This window comes from Mesoplodon bidens (genome assembly GCF_964165515.1).
Source record: "Mesoplodon bidens genome assembly, chromosome: 2".
Lineage (NCBI taxonomy): Eukaryota > Metazoa > Chordata > Mammalia > Artiodactyla > Ziphiidae > Mesoplodon > Mesoplodon bidens.
The window spans coordinates 161,091,181-161,109,213 of record NC_138177.1 but is presented as its reverse complement, the minus strand read 5'-3'; the positions used below and the strand labels follow the sequence as shown (position 1 = coordinate 161,109,213).

The 18,033-nt window shown below is 39.8% G+C and overlaps 1 protein-coding gene and 1 pseudogene across 3 annotated transcripts; one reads left to right on the top strand and one right to left on the bottom strand.

Moving 5' to 3' along the window:
• Positions 1-1,728: 1,728 nt before the first annotated feature.
• Positions 1,729-17,946, bottom strand: ZBTB8OS (zinc finger and BTB domain containing 8 opposite strand). 2 transcript variants are annotated; one of them, XM_081223939.1, is made up of 7 exons: positions 17,658-17,946; positions 7,589-7,613; positions 7,192-7,313; positions 6,895-6,977; positions 5,885-5,937; positions 3,837-3,873; positions 1,729-2,461 (listed from the first exon to the last, which is right to left on the bottom strand). In XM_081223939.1, the coding sequence occupies exons 3-7, from the start codon at positions 7,262-7,264 to the stop codon at positions 2,375-2,377; spliced, it is 333 nt and encodes a 110-aa protein (XP_081080065.1). In that variant the 5' UTR covers positions 7,265-7,313; positions 7,589-7,613; positions 17,658-17,946; the 3' UTR covers positions 1,729-2,374. The 2 variants fall into 2 exon arrangements, with proteins under 2 accessions (XP_081080065.1, XP_081080064.1); XM_081223938.1 differs by lacking the exon at positions 17,658-17,946 and adding an exon at positions 17,425-17,642.
• On the top strand, positions 3,880-5,875 carry LOC308611838 (transmembrane protein 126A-like; annotated as a pseudogene). The gene has a single exon. The product of its transcript is annotated as a transmembrane protein 126A-like (transcript).
• Positions 17,947-18,033: the final 87 nt, after the last annotated feature.

Here is an 18,033-nt window from a genome sequence, read left to right as displayed (position 1 = left end):
CCTCAGTTCAACACCCGCAGCCCTCCCATTACCTGCCTGACTCCTTGGGCAGCGGATTTGCTACCCGACATTTTCAGAAATGAGAACGGCAGCCCAGAAGACAGACAGAAGTGAAGATGGGTGGGTACGTTATGGGGAAGGAGAATTAGCTCTGCAACGGGGGAAATCTGTTCCTTAGGGAAAGACACATACTTGAAACTAGCAGAAGAATCTGGTGAGAGCAAGGTGCAACCATCTCAATAAATAAACTAAAAATCAATAAAACGTGTGCTGCTACTGATGGATCAAGAACGCCAACATTTCACGTATAAAAGGTAACATACTCATTTTCCTTCTATTCAGTATCTTTGTTTTGGCATGTTTTAAAACTAACACAAACTAAAATTTAAAATTTACCTGAAATTGTAATGTTATAAATTTATTAAAAATTAAGAAAATATAATTTGTATTGCATAATTACATCTGCCTTGTTTTTATTGAGCCCCATTATACAGCTCTGGTGGTTAAGAGATATGGCTATGCTTTCCCCCCACCCCACCAAGTCAAATGTGTACCCTACTTGGCTTGATACATCCCAAGAGCTCTTCTTACTTTGGCTTCAGCTCTCCCATTGCCCTCACAATATCCCATTGTTCACTTTCACAATCAACCCCCCCAAGTAGCCCATGATGTGTAAAGGAGTCGAAAGAAAGAGCCCCATCTCAGGCTGGAAATTCATCCTAACAAAAGGTAAAGAGATTCTTCTAGACATTGTTTTGCTTGGAGGTCCACAATTTACACTTATAAAATATGCCTGAGAATAAAGAAGGTAAAGGAGTGCTACCTCAGAGATCCTGCTGTGTATCCATTTGAAGAGCTACTATTAAAACCACAGGCTCTTGCCCTTGTCTTCATTACGCACCCCCTACTTTCTGTTAAATTCCCAGAGAGGGACTTCCCTGGCAGTCCAGTGGATAGGACTCCGAGCTTCCAAGGCAGGGGGCACGGGTTCGATACTTGTTTAGGGAACTAAGATCATGTATGTCGTGCGGCGCAGCCCCCCCAAAAAAACAATCCCCAGAGTAAAAATAATGTGGTGCTCCGAGAGAACAGTTAGAAAGCTCACAGACAATCTCTTCCTTTTAGGTCAAGTTCAGCACACTATAAGGATATTTGGCAGCACCCAGTGGCAATCTTTTTTCACATATGTGTGAATAAATAGCAACTTTGCAAACTCTTGCATCACAAGGAAGAATACATCAATGAATAGAGAATGGAATAATGCTGCAAATCAAATGAAAGCAGCCTCATGTTTTCAAAGGTTATCTACTTTGAAAAGTTCAGATCATTTTAAAGTTGTTTTCCTGGCCTCCTGTCTCCTTAGGAATGAAAAGCTTAGGTAATTTTTAAAAACCAAAGACATTTAAAAAAAGTCTCCTTTTCTTCTCTAAATATAATGGCTTTAATATAAAATTATATGTTAGAAAGAAGGGCCCATTTGTACATGCATCAAATTTTTCTTATGGAAAACAGGAAAATGTCAATACTTCAGTGCTTAAAAAAAAGTGAGAACAGTAAACCAGGGCTCTTTCTAGAGAAGCCTTCCAATTGTTCAACTATAATTGTTTCATCTGAGAAAACCAACTGGAATACAGGATGGCTCTTTCCCACAGCAATCTAAAACGACCTCTTTTCATGTACATATAGAAAATATATGTTAACCAATTTGGAAGAAAAGCAAAATCCTGGTTGTAGGATTCCTCAGATTTTTTTTTCAAGCTGCATTCAGTAAGAGCATGGGGGCTTCAGAGTCTCTCAGGCTGATCTTAGATCAATGATCCTTTTTGGGATCAGGCTGGAGGGCTGGCATTCCATGGGAAGGGTGTAAGGCACCTGCTGCTACAGCAGGGAATTAACAAATGAGGAACCATACTTGCCACCTAAAGGTTTCTTTAAACTTTGAATATTTGGATAACACAGACCAAGGCTGTACCTAGATTTTCCATTTCTGAAAGCCACACTTTAAGTTAAAAATTTCTGTTCTGCAAATCTCCATATATTAAGATACTGTAGAGGGCTTCCCCGGTGGTGCGGTGGTTGAGAGTCCACCTGCCGATGCAGGGGACACGGGTTCGTGCACTGGTCCGGGAAGATCCCACATGCCACAGAGTGGCTGGGCCCGTGAGCCATGGCCGCTGAGCCTGCGCGTCCGGAGCCTGTGCTCCGCAACGGGAGAGGTCACAACGGTGAGTGGCCCGCATACCGCAAAACAAAACAAAACAAACAAACGAAAACAAAAAAGATACTGTAGAATTTATATCATGGTATCATGGTATCTTCCCAAGAGGAAGAGAAAAAACAGGTCTTCGTAGGGAGTCTCTTTTTTGTGTGTGTCTTAAATGTCAATGATCACAAAAACTTCTGGCTTCTCTTCATTATAGACCTGCATTGCTGAATATGTTATTGCCTTGACTTCAGTTCCCTGAAGTTGGGGTTAAAGAAAAAACAGGAAGAAAAAGGACATCAAAATCAGAATCATTAACTCTAGCAACAATTGGCAGAAAGTCAAAATTCTAATATTGCTCTGAAAAACTCAGACGAAACAATTAGTTATCAAATTAGTATAGCATTATCCACTGATCCAGTAAAAACGAGAGGCAAATATGTACAGCAGAAAAATCACTGAGTTAGGAGACAAAGCATACTATAGTCCTGGCTTTGTTTGCAACTGGATACAGAAGCTGTCTGACCTCTCTGGGCATCAGCTTTTTCATTTATCAGATGGGATGAATCCAAGAACACAAAGCTTTCCTACTGTTTGGGTCAGGGCTCCTTCTTAAGGCTTCTTCCATACAGTCGAACCTGGGCCCTGGGAACTCAGCCTAGTCCCTTCTCTGAATGGCAGTCAAATGCCTATTATCCAACATCTCCGTTTAGATGTCTAATAGGTATCTCAAATATAACATACTCAAAAGAAAATGCCACTGTCATTTGTATTATAAAAATAATTTGTTTTCAATCCACATGCTCCCCCTCTACTGGCTTCTGTTCTTTTTATGCTTCTCTTCCCCGAGGCTCCCTCACCAGGCTTCATTTTATTGCACTTTGGTTGAAGAAATTCTATTGCAGCTACCGGAAGCAAACAGGATTTTCCAGTCACCTCCAACTAACTTAGGTCTCCTTGGCCTAGACACAGGGGTCAGCGAACTACAAATTGAAGGCCAAATACGGCCTGCCACCTATTGTTGTACAGCCCCACGAACTAAGAATGGTTTTTACATTTCTAAATAGTAATGGAGGAAATGTGTAAAAAAAAGTTTTACTGGAACACATCCACATTCATTCATTAATGTGTTCTCCTTGGCTGTTTAGTGCTATACATAAGAGAAGAGTTGAATAGTTGCTCTTCCATCATTCTCTGCCCACAAAGCACAAAACATTAGGAAAAAAATTGCCTACCCCTATTCTAACAGATTTGACTCGTATAGAGCGAAGCCATACATGCTGGCAAATACTGAATCTGGAGAAGCACAAAAGGCAGAAGACACTTTAGAGAACATCTAGTCCAACACCTTCATTACAGGGGAGGACATCAAAACTCGATAAGGCAAAGGGATTTTTACACCCCACAACTCTGTAACAAACCTGACCCTATAACCCAAATGCTGAATCCTAATCCTCCAAATCAGGTGTGTGAAATCACAGTGTTTTAACATAATATGTCCCGACAGGTCGTATTAGTCTGAGAAAAAGTTAGGACTTTACACCAACTTATTAGAACTAGTTAACTGTCACATTTACCGACTTTATGGTAAGGTAGTATAAAATGTTTCTAATGGCTGGATTTAAAGACATACCTGAGGGTGCTTAGACAATGAGAATTCTTCTCCCCACCTTGAGAAGGAAAAGTGAAACATGATTAAGATTTCCAGGATTTAACATTTATTCTCTCTTTCCACATTTTAAAATAAGCCTTATAAATGTGGTTTAGATACTAGAAAGCCAAAAGAGATGGAGGGGGAAGGGAGCTATAAATTTCAATTTGATTGTTAGCAGATACAGCTGTTGAGGGACTTATGTGTACAATAGCCATTTCAAGAAGGTTGATAGTTGCTCTTTAGAAAAAAAAAGTGTCCTAGTATAATGTACATAGGTAGATTCTCAATAAACATTGTTTAATGAATATTGGTTCATAACAGAGTAGCATGTTCAAAATTTTCACTGTACTCAGGACTACAGAACTAATTAATAACTTCCACTGGAGAAAGCACGTCTGAACACCATAAAGGCAAAATACTAGATTCTGTAATACAGTCTGAACTTGGTTTGTATTTTATAACTTTTCAAAAAATGTCCATGGTGTGTACATGGAAGGCCCTAGAAAGGTACTGCCCTGGAACCTGGGATGAGCATCCTCTCTCCCTTCAACACTAATGTGGCTGAAGATCACAGTAGCAGAAGCAGTAGCAGTAGTAGAAAGAGCAAAGTTTTAAAATTCTGTTCAACTATTTATTAGCTAAGTACCTTTGGACAACCCTGTTTTCTTACCCATAAAAAAAGGGAGGAGGAGGAGATAAAAGCTCTCACTTTACAAAAAGAAACTAAAAAAATTCAACATAAAATAGAAAAGATAAGCTTTATATAAAAATAACCTAAAAGAGTTGTGTAAGGGTTGGAGTGAGTCCTCACGTGGCTGAATAAGACCAGAGGAGGCAGCGAGTGATGGGAGGAAAGCGTAAGGCTCAAGATGGAAAATCATGAACCAGATGATACTGTCAAGGAGAACTTAATTGATATCATAACCAGAAAAATTAACCAAATTCCAAAACAGAAAGGAATCTGCTTGAAAATGGATCAATATATGTTGGACTTAATGCTGCCCTCTATGGCCTAATAGCAGATAGTCTTTTTCGACGAATCATGCATGTGACAAAGGCTCATATACCTGCTGGCTTACTAATGGCAGAGATCCCATTTTTGACGGCACACGTGTCTTACAAAGATTTTGTAAGTTTACCTTTGAATACAGGTGATTTGCATTGTGAAACCTGTACCTTCACACAAGGTGGATTGGTTGGTCTTGTTTTTGGTGGTCTGTACCCTGTTTTCTTGGCTATCCCTGTGAATGGTGGCCTAGCAGCAAGATATAACTCAGCCCCGCTACCCGAGGAAGCAAACATCTTAAATTACTAGATTAGGATTTCTAAGCCTATCTTTAGAAAGATGTTATTTCCCATTTTGCTCCAGACTGGATTTGCAGCATACCTTGGCTCTAGAGAATATAAACTACTTATAAAGGCTTTTCAGTTACCTGAACCTGGCCTAGAAACCGTGATTGTTAAGTAAATCTGTACATAAAAATAAAAGAGTAAAAATAACCTACATCTAAGTATGAATAAACAGAGACTTGTTAAAACAAAAAAACACCTAAAAGATATCATTAAATGACTGAAGAAACTTGGAAAACACCAAATCCAATCAAAGTGCCGTAATCAAGTGTTTGCAAACTCTGGAAGGAAATGTATAACTTGTTAATAGAAGGAAATGGAGTCCAAGTGTGAGGATCTATAAGAAAGGATGCATCAGCATTTCTCATCACCAAGCTAAGCTTTATGCAAATATCTGTGCCATCTACCAGTGATATATTGTTTGTGCTAAAAATCAACAAATTGGGAATCCTGTTTACTAACACACATCAACTTTGTTCTGACAAGTTTCTGGTCCACCAAACCTGAGGTGAACCCTGGCTCCTAGGTATCTCAAGAAGCTTAACCTGCAAAGCCCTACTGGGATGCAACTGGTCTTCTGACTTAACACGTCTATTTGTCTTCCTGCCCACTGAGTTCACTGAAGAATAACTTAACATCATTCATGACCTGCTACTTAAAAGGTTTTCAAAACTTACCCAATTGACCGTAATTTGAAATTTCCTTGATCAATATTAAGTACTTTTACTTCCTAAAGAAGAAAAAAAATTTTCTTTTAATTTTAATATATGCTCATAACAGACCAGCTACTACAACATGTCTAGGTTATCATCTTTTCAAGATAATAGCATAAAACTTCTCTGAAGCAAAGAAAACTAAAATGTTAACTAAAACAGAACAACAAACTATATATTTCAAGGAAATACAGTTTTTTCTTACATATTCAAGGGACATATTCTTGAAAATGTACAATCTAAAAATATGAGTCAAAAGAATTTTTCTGTAAGATACATAGAGGAGGATGACCTAGGATTTCAATCACTCTGGGTTTTTTTCAGCTTTATTTATTTAGAGTTGACAAAACTCTCAGCCTATTTTTATATAATATTGTGGGACGAATGACCCAGTTCTGTAGGACGAATGACCCAGTTGGAAGAATATATGTAGTGGAGCTGGTAAGGGAGAGAATGGAGGAATTACGGAAGCAAGGAAGGCCATGTGTGTTAGATAACAATGAGGTTGGAGAGGTGTTCCCTCTGGAGGTTGATGACAACAAGTAAACTCCATTTGGCTTTTCCTTTTTCACATTAAGGAAAACTAAAAGCATCAATTTTTAAACTTAGGCCAACATGGCAGAACTGCCAAATTACAAATGGGACAAAAGGAACATATGGATGGACATAAATACAGCTCAAACTTGGGAGACATAAAATGTAGAGAGACAGTGGAGACAACGGAGACAACAGGTGCGTTCTTGTCACACAATCCTGATGAGTGACAAGTATATAATAAGAGATCTAAACACAAAATGCACATACATAAGCAAACTCGGGTTATTCAAGAAGAGCCTATGGTTATTATAATTTCTGCAAATCATCATCTGTATGGCTTGGTTTTGCATCACATGTTCTATTTTAAATCACTAGTCTTATTATAAAATATGGGTAAGAACCCATTTGCTCAGTAAAAAAGAAAAACTTTTGCTTACCCGGGCTATGAAGAATTCATCAGCACTGAATTTATAAAGCCATTCATCCAAAAAGTGAAACAGAAGAGATTGTAAGTCATCTCCTACACAGGATCAAAAAGAACCATGACAGTATCATGTTTAATAACTCTTGTCTCTAAAAAACTGGTTTGAATTTAACAGTGCAATAAATTTCTTAGGCTAGTTGAAAGAACAAGCTCATAATCAATTTTGTTGTTCTTACTGTGAGCATATACTGAATTTATATAGAATACTGAACATCTATAACAATTTCTTCCTTGTGAATAAATTGGTTACCTTGGGTTTCTACTTCTGTTGCTTGGAGGGGCTCCACTGTCCCAGTATCTGTCATATAACCAAACATGGCCATTGCACATTGCTCAAATGCTTCCTCCAGAGTATCTCCCCATGCGTGTAACCTAAAGAAATACATTCATGCCCTGTGTAATATAATCCACTGCAAATCAGAAACTTGTCAGGAAAGTCAAAATAAAATTAACATGATAAATACAAAACCAAAGGTCTCAATCAGTTTAATAACACTGAAACCAGGTGCTTTTAAACCATCATTTGTGTGTCCTAAAGGAACCAAAAGAGGAGGAGAAAAATGAAAACTTGGGACATCAAGATTAAAACATCAGCCTTCCTATGTTAAGCACATGATTGCAAAGGCATAAACTCCAGCTATACTCACTGGACATCAGCTGTATGATCCAAATCTGAGGGAGAGAGGAAAAAACACTTATAAGTAACTAAACTTGACTTGCAAATCACAAGAAAATAACTCTAGATCATTTTACTAAGAACATCATCCTTGAAGAGCAAGAAAATGTGGGCTGGCCACACACCTTTCACTAACCATTTACACAAAAGTTGATTGCTCTGTTAAGGGTTATTATTTATTTTTTAAAATTTCTTCTAAGCATTCACAGTTATTATTCTGTTAATATTAAATGAACAAATATTAAATAAAAGAATTAATAGTTCCATAATATTAGCATATTGATGCTAAAGGGTTTTTTTGTTTGTTTTGTTTTTTTGTTTTTTTTTGTGGTACGTGGGCCTCTCACTGTTGTGGCCTCTCCCGTTGCGGAGCACAGGCTCCCGACGCGCAGGCCCAGCGGCCATGGCTCACGGGCCCAGCCGCTCCGCAGCATGTGGGATCCTCCCGGACGGGGGCATGAACCCGTGTCCCCTGCATCGGCAGGCGGACTCCCAACCACTGCGCCACCAGGGAAGCCCCTAAAGGGTTATTTTTTTAAAAGCCAAGATTTATATTTAAATAAATGACAATTTCTGGAAGGCATCACGGCCACGGTCTTCTAGGTGATCTAAAAAGTGTCTAATACATCATAGTTTTTCAATAAACAAATGCCATTCTCTGCCATTAGTTACTTTTCCTCAACAAAACAAATCAGTATCTTTTCTAAATATCTACTTGTGTGAATGACCAGAATTCTAGAAACTACATCGTCAAAGATATAAAATTCCAGATTTCGTTTCACCTTTTCATGAAGAGCTAGCCAAATCCCAGACAAAACAGTTTTTTATTTTTAACAAGAGCCAAGTTTTATATTTGTTGATTTCTTTCATTTGAAGGACTCCTCAATGATATCCTTGACCAATAAAACAGTTTTGGAAAGTAAACTCTACAATATGTATTATGAGCTTTTTCCTGATATTCTCACAGCAACACCAGGAAATAACAACTGCTACTACAGCAAGTTCCCATTGGATCTGTTATCTCAAGATTTCAGAGTCAGGACTTCCCTGGTGGTCCACTGGTTAAGAATCTGCCTTCCAAGGCAAGGGATGTGAGTTCGATCCCTGGTCAGGGAACTAAGATCCCACATGCCACAGGGCAACTAAGCCCACGCGCCACAACTAGAGAAGCCCGAGTGCCACAAAGAAGACCCAGTGCAGCCAAAATAAAAAAAATTAATTAAAAAAAAATGATTTTAGAGTCTATCCTTCACTCTTACCTGACTTCCATCAATTCTTCCTGCTTAGAATCATAGAATATTCAGGCTACAACAAAGTCTTAGAGTTCATTTAACAGAATTCCTTCAATTACAAGAAACGGGAAATCCAGAGAGATTGTGCGACTTGTTTAGGACTACACTGCTGATTAGAGTTGGGACTAGAATTGAGATTTTCTAACTCCCAGTTTAGTGCCGTTTACATAATACATCTTGTTCTGGTAACACTCAAGGTTTAAGCTCATCTCTAATTTACTCAGAATATTACTGAGGACTCAATACATTTTAGGCATTAAGGGGCTCAATGACCAGCAGAGATGACAAACAAGTTAAAAGAAAATAACAGGTATTAACCCTAGAGAAATGAAAGTATGTGGCCACAAAAGGACATAGAAGGTTCACAGCAATTTTATTCCCCCAAATTAAAAACCCCATATCCATCAAGAGAAAGGATAAACAAACTGAGGAATACAATGCCACACTACTCAGCAATAAAGAAGCATGAACTACTGATACAATGCATTAACAGGAGTCAGGGAGCTCACCTCTTTCCCCTGCTGTCAGTAGTTACTGAATAAAATCCATTCACCACTTTAAAGTCTAGCTGTGTTTGATACTGAGTGAAGAAGCCAGACAGAAAAGAATCTATACTGTGTGATTCCACTTATACAAAACTCTAAAACAAAAGTAAACTGTGGTGATAGAAATCAGAGCAGTGCTTGCCTCAAGGTAAGGGGCTAGGGGACTAACCGGAAAGGAGCAAAGGGAACTTTCTAGGGTTATAGAAATGTTCTAGAGCTTGACTCGAGTACTGGTTACACAGATGTCATCTGTTTATCAAAACTCATTGGACTTTATACTTAAGATGTGAGCACTTTTATAACATGTAAATTGTACCTCAATTTTTTAAAAGACGGTTTAAAGAGACAATGACAGATAGCTATAGGGCAGTGGTTCTCAAATTTTTTGGTCTCAGGAACCCTTTATTCTCTTAAAAATTACTGAGGACCCAAAGAGCTTTTGTTTATATGGGTTGTATCTGGCAATATTAACCTAGAAATTTTAACTGAAAAAAAATTTAAGTATGTATTAATTCACTTAAGAATAATAAGCCCAGGGACTTCCCCGGTGGTGCAGTGGTTAACATTCCACCTGCCAATGCACGCCACAACTACTGAAGCCCACGCGCCCTAGAGCCCCACGCACCACAACTACTGAGCCCACGTGCCGCAACTACTGAAGCCCGAGTGCTATAGGGCCCACGTGCTGCAACTACTGAAGCCCGCGCGCCTGGAGCCCAAGGTCTGCAACAAGAGGAGCCACTGCAATGAGAAGCCCGTGCGCTGCAACAAAGAACAGCCCCCTCTTGCCGCAACTAGAGAAAGCCCCAGAGCAGCAACGAAGACCCAACACAGCCAAAAACAATAAATAAATAAATACAAATAATAAGCCCATTTTATTTAACATAAATTATATATTTTTATGAAAAATGACTACATTTTCAAAAAATGTAGTGAGAAGAGTGGCGCTGTTTAGCATTTCTGCAAGTATTTTTAATGTCTGGCTTTTCAGTGTGCTGCAATCTCACAGATATGCAGGAGGAAAAAGGAGTATTTTAAGAGCTTAAAAAAAACTGTGGACTTCCCTGGTGACACAGTGGTTAAGAATCCGCCCGCCAATCCAGAGGACATGGGTTCGAGCCCTAGTCCAGGAAGATCCCACATGCCGTGGAGCAACTAAGCCCGTGCGCCACAACTACTGAGCCTGCTCTCTAGAGTCCACGAGCCACAACTACTGAAGCCCGTGTGCCTAGAGCCCATGCTCCACGGCAAGAGAAGCCACCGCAATGAGAAATCTGTGCACCACAACAAGGAAGAGCCTCCACTCGCCGCAACTAGAGAAAGCCTGCCCGCAGCAATGAAGACCCAATGCAGCCAAAAATAAATACATAAATAAATTTATTTTTAAAAAATGCATATGGGCAGCACAGCCGGAGTGAGGAAAAAAAACTGCATATAGTCTTCCTTCACCAAAACTAGAAACTGGTGGTTTTTTAAAGGTTAGTTGCAATGCAGAATCTGAGGCTTTAACAATGAATTTTTCGAACTCTGTAACATTAAAATGCATTGCTCTATCTTGTGCTTAGGACAGATCTTATCTATGCCTGACTGTGTAATATCAAGCATTGGTTTTGGGGAAAAATATCAGTTCATCGATGTTGACATATTATATAGAATTTTTAAAAATCTATTTGTTAATATCACCTCCAATCTCATCAGAAAAGTCTTTAAGCACTGGGAAACCGTGAAACTCATGATGGCAGATCCAAGTTTTCCAAACTTCTGATTTCACTTGAAAGCGTGAATTTTATCATTATATAATAATATATATTATCAATATACCAACAAATATTGTTATTTTCCTTGATGTGACAGATTACTTTAGTTTCAAGAAGATATTGGAAGTACCCAAGTCTGAGTAACAATAGTATGTCTTCCAGTCATTCTTTTGAGAAAAAATAGTGTTCCGAGAAAAAAGGCATCTCACAACTCAATCACAGAAGTTCTTTTCCTTAAGGTAAGCATCAATACTTTGAGAAGCAGCAGAAACACTATGCATACTTCCCATTTTGTTACACAGAATACTAAAAAGGCGTGTACTCAATGGTTAGTATTTAATAAAATTAATAGTTCTTGCCAAGTCATCAAGGACATTTTTAAGTAAAACGGACTTTTTCTTTTTTTAATTATAAGTACATAGTGGTAAATAGTACAGTGACTACCAATACAGTTTGGTGCCACTGCTTCAATTTGCGCCAAGGGGCCAGGACTTGGACCTATTACTGCTTCTGCACCACCAGTGCAAATATCAACACAGTTTAAAGAGCAAGTAACATCTAGTATTATTAAGAAGGTAGTTTTTTTTTTTTTTTTTTTTCTTTTTTCTTTTTTGTGGTACACGGGCCTCTCACTGTTGGGGCCTCTCCCGTTGTGGAGCACAGGCTCCGGACACGCAGGCTCATCGGCCATGGCTCACGGGCCTAGCCACTCCGCGGCATGTGGGATCCTCCCGGACCAGGGCACGAACCCGTGTCCCCTGCATCGGTAGGCGGACTCTTAACCACTGTGCCACCAGGGAATCCCAAGAAAGTAGTTTTAACTTCACAGATCCTTTGAAAAAGTCTGGGAAAACCTAGGGTTCTAGAGACCACCCACTTTGAAAATTCTATTATAGGAGAGCATAAGAGATAAACTAAGCTAGACTAAGAGGTTCAGGTAAGAATTCCCAAAAGAAACAAGACCTAACACTTTATGTGCCAAGAGACTAAGGATGATCTTTATCTATCTGCTCACTCGTTTATTCCCAGTTTCCTGCTCAGTGTCTGATACACAACAGGTGCTCAATAATGTTGCTGAATGAATAAATGAGATGACAATTGAGCTGAGTCTTAAAGGAAAAACAGGGCTACAGGGAGAGCTTGGGGTAGATCTGGGGGTAGTCAGTGGCAAGAAATGAAGCTGGAAGAAAACACAGACTAATCTCACATTACATCAATGCCAAGACTCTGTACAAAATGTAGGCAAGTAGAATCCAGAATGACCAAGTGGGATTTATCCCTGGAATGCAAAGATTCAATTCTTAGGAAACAGATTACATCATCTCCATAGATGTAATCATGAGGCATAACATAAAAATGGGTTTTTTTTTCAGTTTTTTGCCTCATTGCGTGGCTTGTGGGATCTTAGTTCCCTGGAAAGGGATTGAACCCCAGCCCGGCAATGAAAGTACCGAGTCCTAACCACTGGACAGCCAGAGAATTCCCAAACAAAATGTTAACAGGATTTTTGAGCAAACGGTCTTTTCTCAACTATTTCTCAAAAATACACTATTGTTTATTTTTTCTCTCATTCTTTTTTTTTGTTTTTAATAAATTTATTATTTTTTTTGGCTGTGTTGGGTGTTTGTTGCTGCATGTGGGCTTTCTCTAGTTTCAGCAAGTGGGGGCTACTCTTCATTGCAGTGCGTGGGCTTCTCATTGCGGTGGCTTCTCTTGTTGCAGAGCATGGGCTCTAGGCATGCGGGCTTCACTAGCTGTGGCACATGCACTCAGTAGTTGTGGCTCGCAGCCTCAGTAGTTGCGGTGCATGGGCACAGTAGTTGCGGTGCATGGGCACAGTAGTTGCGGTGCATGGGCTTAGTTGCTCCGCGGCATGTGGAATCTTCCTGGACCAGGGCTCAAACCCATGTCCCCTGCATTGGCAGGCAGATTCTTAATCACTGCGCCACCAGGGAAGCCCTTTTCTCTCATTCTTAATTGCTGCTTTTCACTGAATGCTTTTGTGGTATAATGAAAATATATACTTGGTCTTTGTCTCTGGTTCCTAGAACAGAGCTCTTAAAATCCTGGGAATTTTCTGAGTGACAGGAGTGTCACTCAGTGTTATTCATAAAGAGCCCCTTCTGACCACACTTGAGTCTCTGCTAATAAGGTGACTCAGGGTTGGGCCCCTAAGTAGCCTCAGGATGGAGAGAAGATGAAACAAATGATTAAAAGGGGAGAGGGGATACCAACAGTAATTCTTACGGATCTTCACAAGCTGATTTTTATCTACATATGGAGAAAAAAATAAAAACAATAAGAATGGCAGGAAAGGAGCAAGTACTGAGAGGGAGATTGTCCTAGAAGATATTAAAAGATACAATAAAGTCTCAATAATTTAAAATGTGGCACTGGCACATAAAAAGAGAGCTGAAACAAAGGAATAGAATAGTAAGTCCAGCTATAGACCTATATATAGTTAGAGGAATTCTGTATACGATAAAGATGTCATAGTTCAATCACAAGGGAAAAGACAGACTGTTGATAAATGATTTTATAGCATCTGGAAAATAATTATCAGATATTGATACTTAACTTCCACCTTACCCTAATCCTAAGGTATTCAAAATTTAAAAAAAAAAAAAAAAAATATATATATATATATATATATATATATATATATATATATATATATATATATGTTGTTTTTTTTTTTTTTTTTTTTTGCAGTACGCTGGCCTCTCACTGTTGTGGCCTCTCCCGTTGCGGAGCACAAGCTCCGGACGCGCAGGCTCAGCGGCCATGGCTCACGGGCCTAGCCGCTCCGCGGCATGTGGGATCTTCCCGGACCAGGGCACGAATCCGTGTCCCCTGCATCGGCAGGTGGACTCTCAACCACTGTGCCACCAGGGAAGCCCTAAATATATATTTTTAAAAAACCATAAATACTAGAAACATGAACAATCTATAACTATTAGCAAAAATACGGTTCTCACAAATATGAGCCAAAAAAAAGCCAAACACAAAAGGAATACATACTACACGATTCCATTCAGATTATGTACAAAAACATGCAAAGCTCATGTATGGTATTAGAAGTCAGGCTAATGGGAAAAATAGGGAGAGAGAAGAAAGGAGCATGAGAGGGTCTTCAGGGATGCTGTAACATTCTGTTTTTTGATCTGGTTACTCGTTATACAGGTGTATCCAGTTTGCAAAATTTCATTTGTAACATGTGCACTCTTCTATATGTATCTTATACTAAAATAAAAGTTTTATTTTGGGGAATTCCATGGCAGTCCAGTGGTTAGGACTCTGTGCTCTCACTGCCGAGGGCTCAGGTTCAATCCCTGAGCAGGGAACTAAAATCCCACATCCCACAAGCCATGTGGTATGGCCTAAGAAAAAAAAAAGTTTTATTTTCAAATGTACTAGAAGAAAACATGGGAGAATTAATTTACAGTCCCAGAGCGAGCAATGCCTTCTTAAGTATGATATCCCAGTAGCCATAAAAAGGGTTAACAAATTTCACTACATAAAAATAAACTTCTGCACAGTAAAAAAGACCAACAATCCAATAGAAAAAATGGGTTAAAAATATGAATATACACATTCCAGAAGGCAAATACAAATAACTCCAAACATACTAAAATATGTTCAGCCTCACTGATAAGTAAAATGCAATTAGTATAAGATACTTAACAGATTGGAAAAGATCAAAAAGTGTGGTAACACAGTAAATTGGTAAAAGTGTGAGAAAAGAGGCATAGTCGCGACTTCCCTGGCGGTCCAGTGGTTAAGACTCTGCGCTTCCAATGCAGGGGGCACGGGTTCACTCCCTGGTCGGGGAACTAAGACCCCACCTGCCACGCAGCACAGTGTAGCCAAAAAATAAATAAATTTAAAAAAGTAAAAGTAGGGCTTCCCTGGTGGCGCAGTGGTTGAGAGTCTGCCTGCCAATGCAGACGACACGGGTTTGTGCCCCGGTCCGGGAAGATCCCACATGCCGCGGAGCGGCTGGGCCCGTGAGCCATGGCTGCTGGGCCTGCGTGTCCGGAGCCTGTGCTCCGCAACGGGAGAGGCCACAACAGTGAGAGGCCCGCGTACCGCAAAAAAAAAAAAAAAAAAAAAAAAAAAAAGTAAAAGTAAATTAAAAAATGAATTTAAAAAAAGAATTCAGGCTTCTTAAAAAAAAAGGAAAGAAAAAAGGCACACACACAATGCTAGCAAGGGTATAAACTGGCACAACCTCAATGGAGAGCAATTTGGCAATAATTGAAGTTTAAAATGCAGATATCAAAAAGAATATCTATATATGTATCACTGGATCACTTGGCTGTACAGCAGAAATTAACACAACATTGTACACCAACTATACTTCAATTTTAAAAAATATTGATAAAATGCAGATACCCTTTGAAAAAGCAATGTAACTTTTGGAAGTTTATTCTACAGATACACGTGCACATGTGCCGAACAATGGATGCACAGGTATATCCACTGCTGCATTATTTTTATTGGCAAACGAGTATAAGTATAAATGTCCATCAACTAGAAACTGGTTAAGTAAATTAAGTAAACATACACCTTTGCATGTACACATAAGAAAATGTTAAGGATGGTCGATCTGGATAACAAGACTAAGGGGCTGGGGATCAGGGCTGAAAGAAAGACTTTTCGTGCATACCTGTTGCATTTTTTGAATTCTATATCATATATATGACCTATTAAAAGTAATTTTTAAAAATTTAAGTGAGAGTTGGTACAGCCAGTATGGAGGTTCCTTAAAAAACTACAAATAGAACTACCATATGACCCAGCAATCCCACCACTGGGCATATACCCTGAGAAAACCATAATTCAAAAAGAGTCATGTACCAAAATGTTCATTGCAGCTCTATTCACAATAGCCCGGAGATGGAAACAACCTAAGTGTCCATCATCGGATGAATGGATAAAGAAGATGTGGCACATATATACAATGGAATATTACTCAGCCATAAAAAGAAACAAAATTGAGCTATTTGTAATGAGGTGGATCGAACTAGAGTCTGTCATACAGAGTGAAGTAAGTCAGAAAGAGAAAGACAAATACCGTATGCTAACACATATATATGGAATTTAAGGGAAAAAAATGTCATGAAGAACCTAGGGGTAAAACAGGAATAAAGACACAGACCTACTTGAGAATGGACTTGAGGATATGGGGAGGGGGAAAGGTAAGCTGTGACAAAGCCAGAGAGAGGCATGGACATATATACACTACCAAACGTAAGGTAGATAGCTAGTGGGAAGCAGCCGCATAGCACAGGGAGATCAGCTCGGTGTTTTGTAACCGATTGGAGGGGTGGGAGGGAGGGAGACGCAAGAGGGAAGGGATATGGGAACAGATGTATATGTATAACTGATTCACTCTGTTATAAAGCAGAAACTAATACACCATTGTGAAGCAATTATACTCCAATAAAGTTGTAAAAAAAAAAATTAAGTGAGAGAAAGTGAGCTAGGGAGATATGCAGGGTCCAGAAAGTACAGAGCCTAGTATGCTATGGTAAATAGTTGGACTCTATACAGAGGACAATGGGAAATCAATGAAAGAACTTTAAGAAAGGAAATAAGAGCCAGATTTGTGCTCCCCAAACCACATCCACCTTTAGGGACGGCAGCTTAACTTTTATGTAGAACTTGAGAGTCTGCACTATACTTTCACATTTATTATTATCTCATTTATCCCTCACATGAAGGAACTGAGTGCAAAGAGGTTATGTGATTTTTTTGCCTAAAGTCACTAAGCTAAAAATGACAAAACCAGGTCTTTTTGCTAACAACACGATACAGGTAAAACACCAATTTAGAAGTCCCCTACTCAGAGCTTTCCGAGTCCTCTATCCTAGGCACACTCTAACTATCCCACAGTTGGAGGGAGATACTTGGGGGCGACAACCCCCCAAACGCTTGAAAATACGTTACCTTCAGAATTAATACAGAAGTAAAATTCCCACAAGATAAATGTAATTAGGCATATGCAGAAAAAGTTCAAAAGGCTGTAAATGTGGGAGCCCGGGTTTCCCGACTCTCAGACAGGCGGCTTTAGCCTTCAGCGTTCCCCAGAGAAGTACAGAAAAGCCTACAATAAAGGGCAAAACGGGAATGCCTGAGCCACCCTATGGGGCAAAGTGGAAGAGGAAGTCGGCAGCCCCCGGCAAGGAGAGAAGTGAGCCACCTACTCACACTCGTACTTCCGATTGACTGGAGGATACTTGGCCTTGATCGCCTTCTGCTCCTCAGTCAAATTGTAGTCTCTAAGATCTTCCGCTTCCAGCGCCATGATTGCGGCTTGGGCCCCAAACTCAACTTCCGCCCTTCATCAGCCGGACTTCGGCCCGGACTTACAACTTCCGCCCTAGACTCCGCCCCTTGACACACACCCTTAAAGGGCCAGGACTCCATTCTCGACGACTTACTTAATCCCCTAAGACTTCCGTCCTAGGTCCCGCCGCTTGGAGGAGACCTTTAAAAGTCCAAGGCCTCATTTTCTGGGCTTGCTTCACCAATAGTTCTTTCTAAGAACGAAGGGAACAAATAAATTGGAGGACCTAGGAGCAAGGGACACTTGAATTAGACACCTCGAGGTCTGACAGAAGCCTTTTCTTGCAGCCTCACCCCCAGAGTTGACAACTAGACCCGAAAACATCTTAGACTCCTCATCTATAGTCCTACTTTAAAGTGATCGCTAGCTTAACACCCTTCAAGAAAATGGCTGCACCCAGGAGTGTGCGCACTAAACCTCTCACGTGACCGCGAGAGGCGCACTCTCACTAACCCCGCGCGCGCGCAATC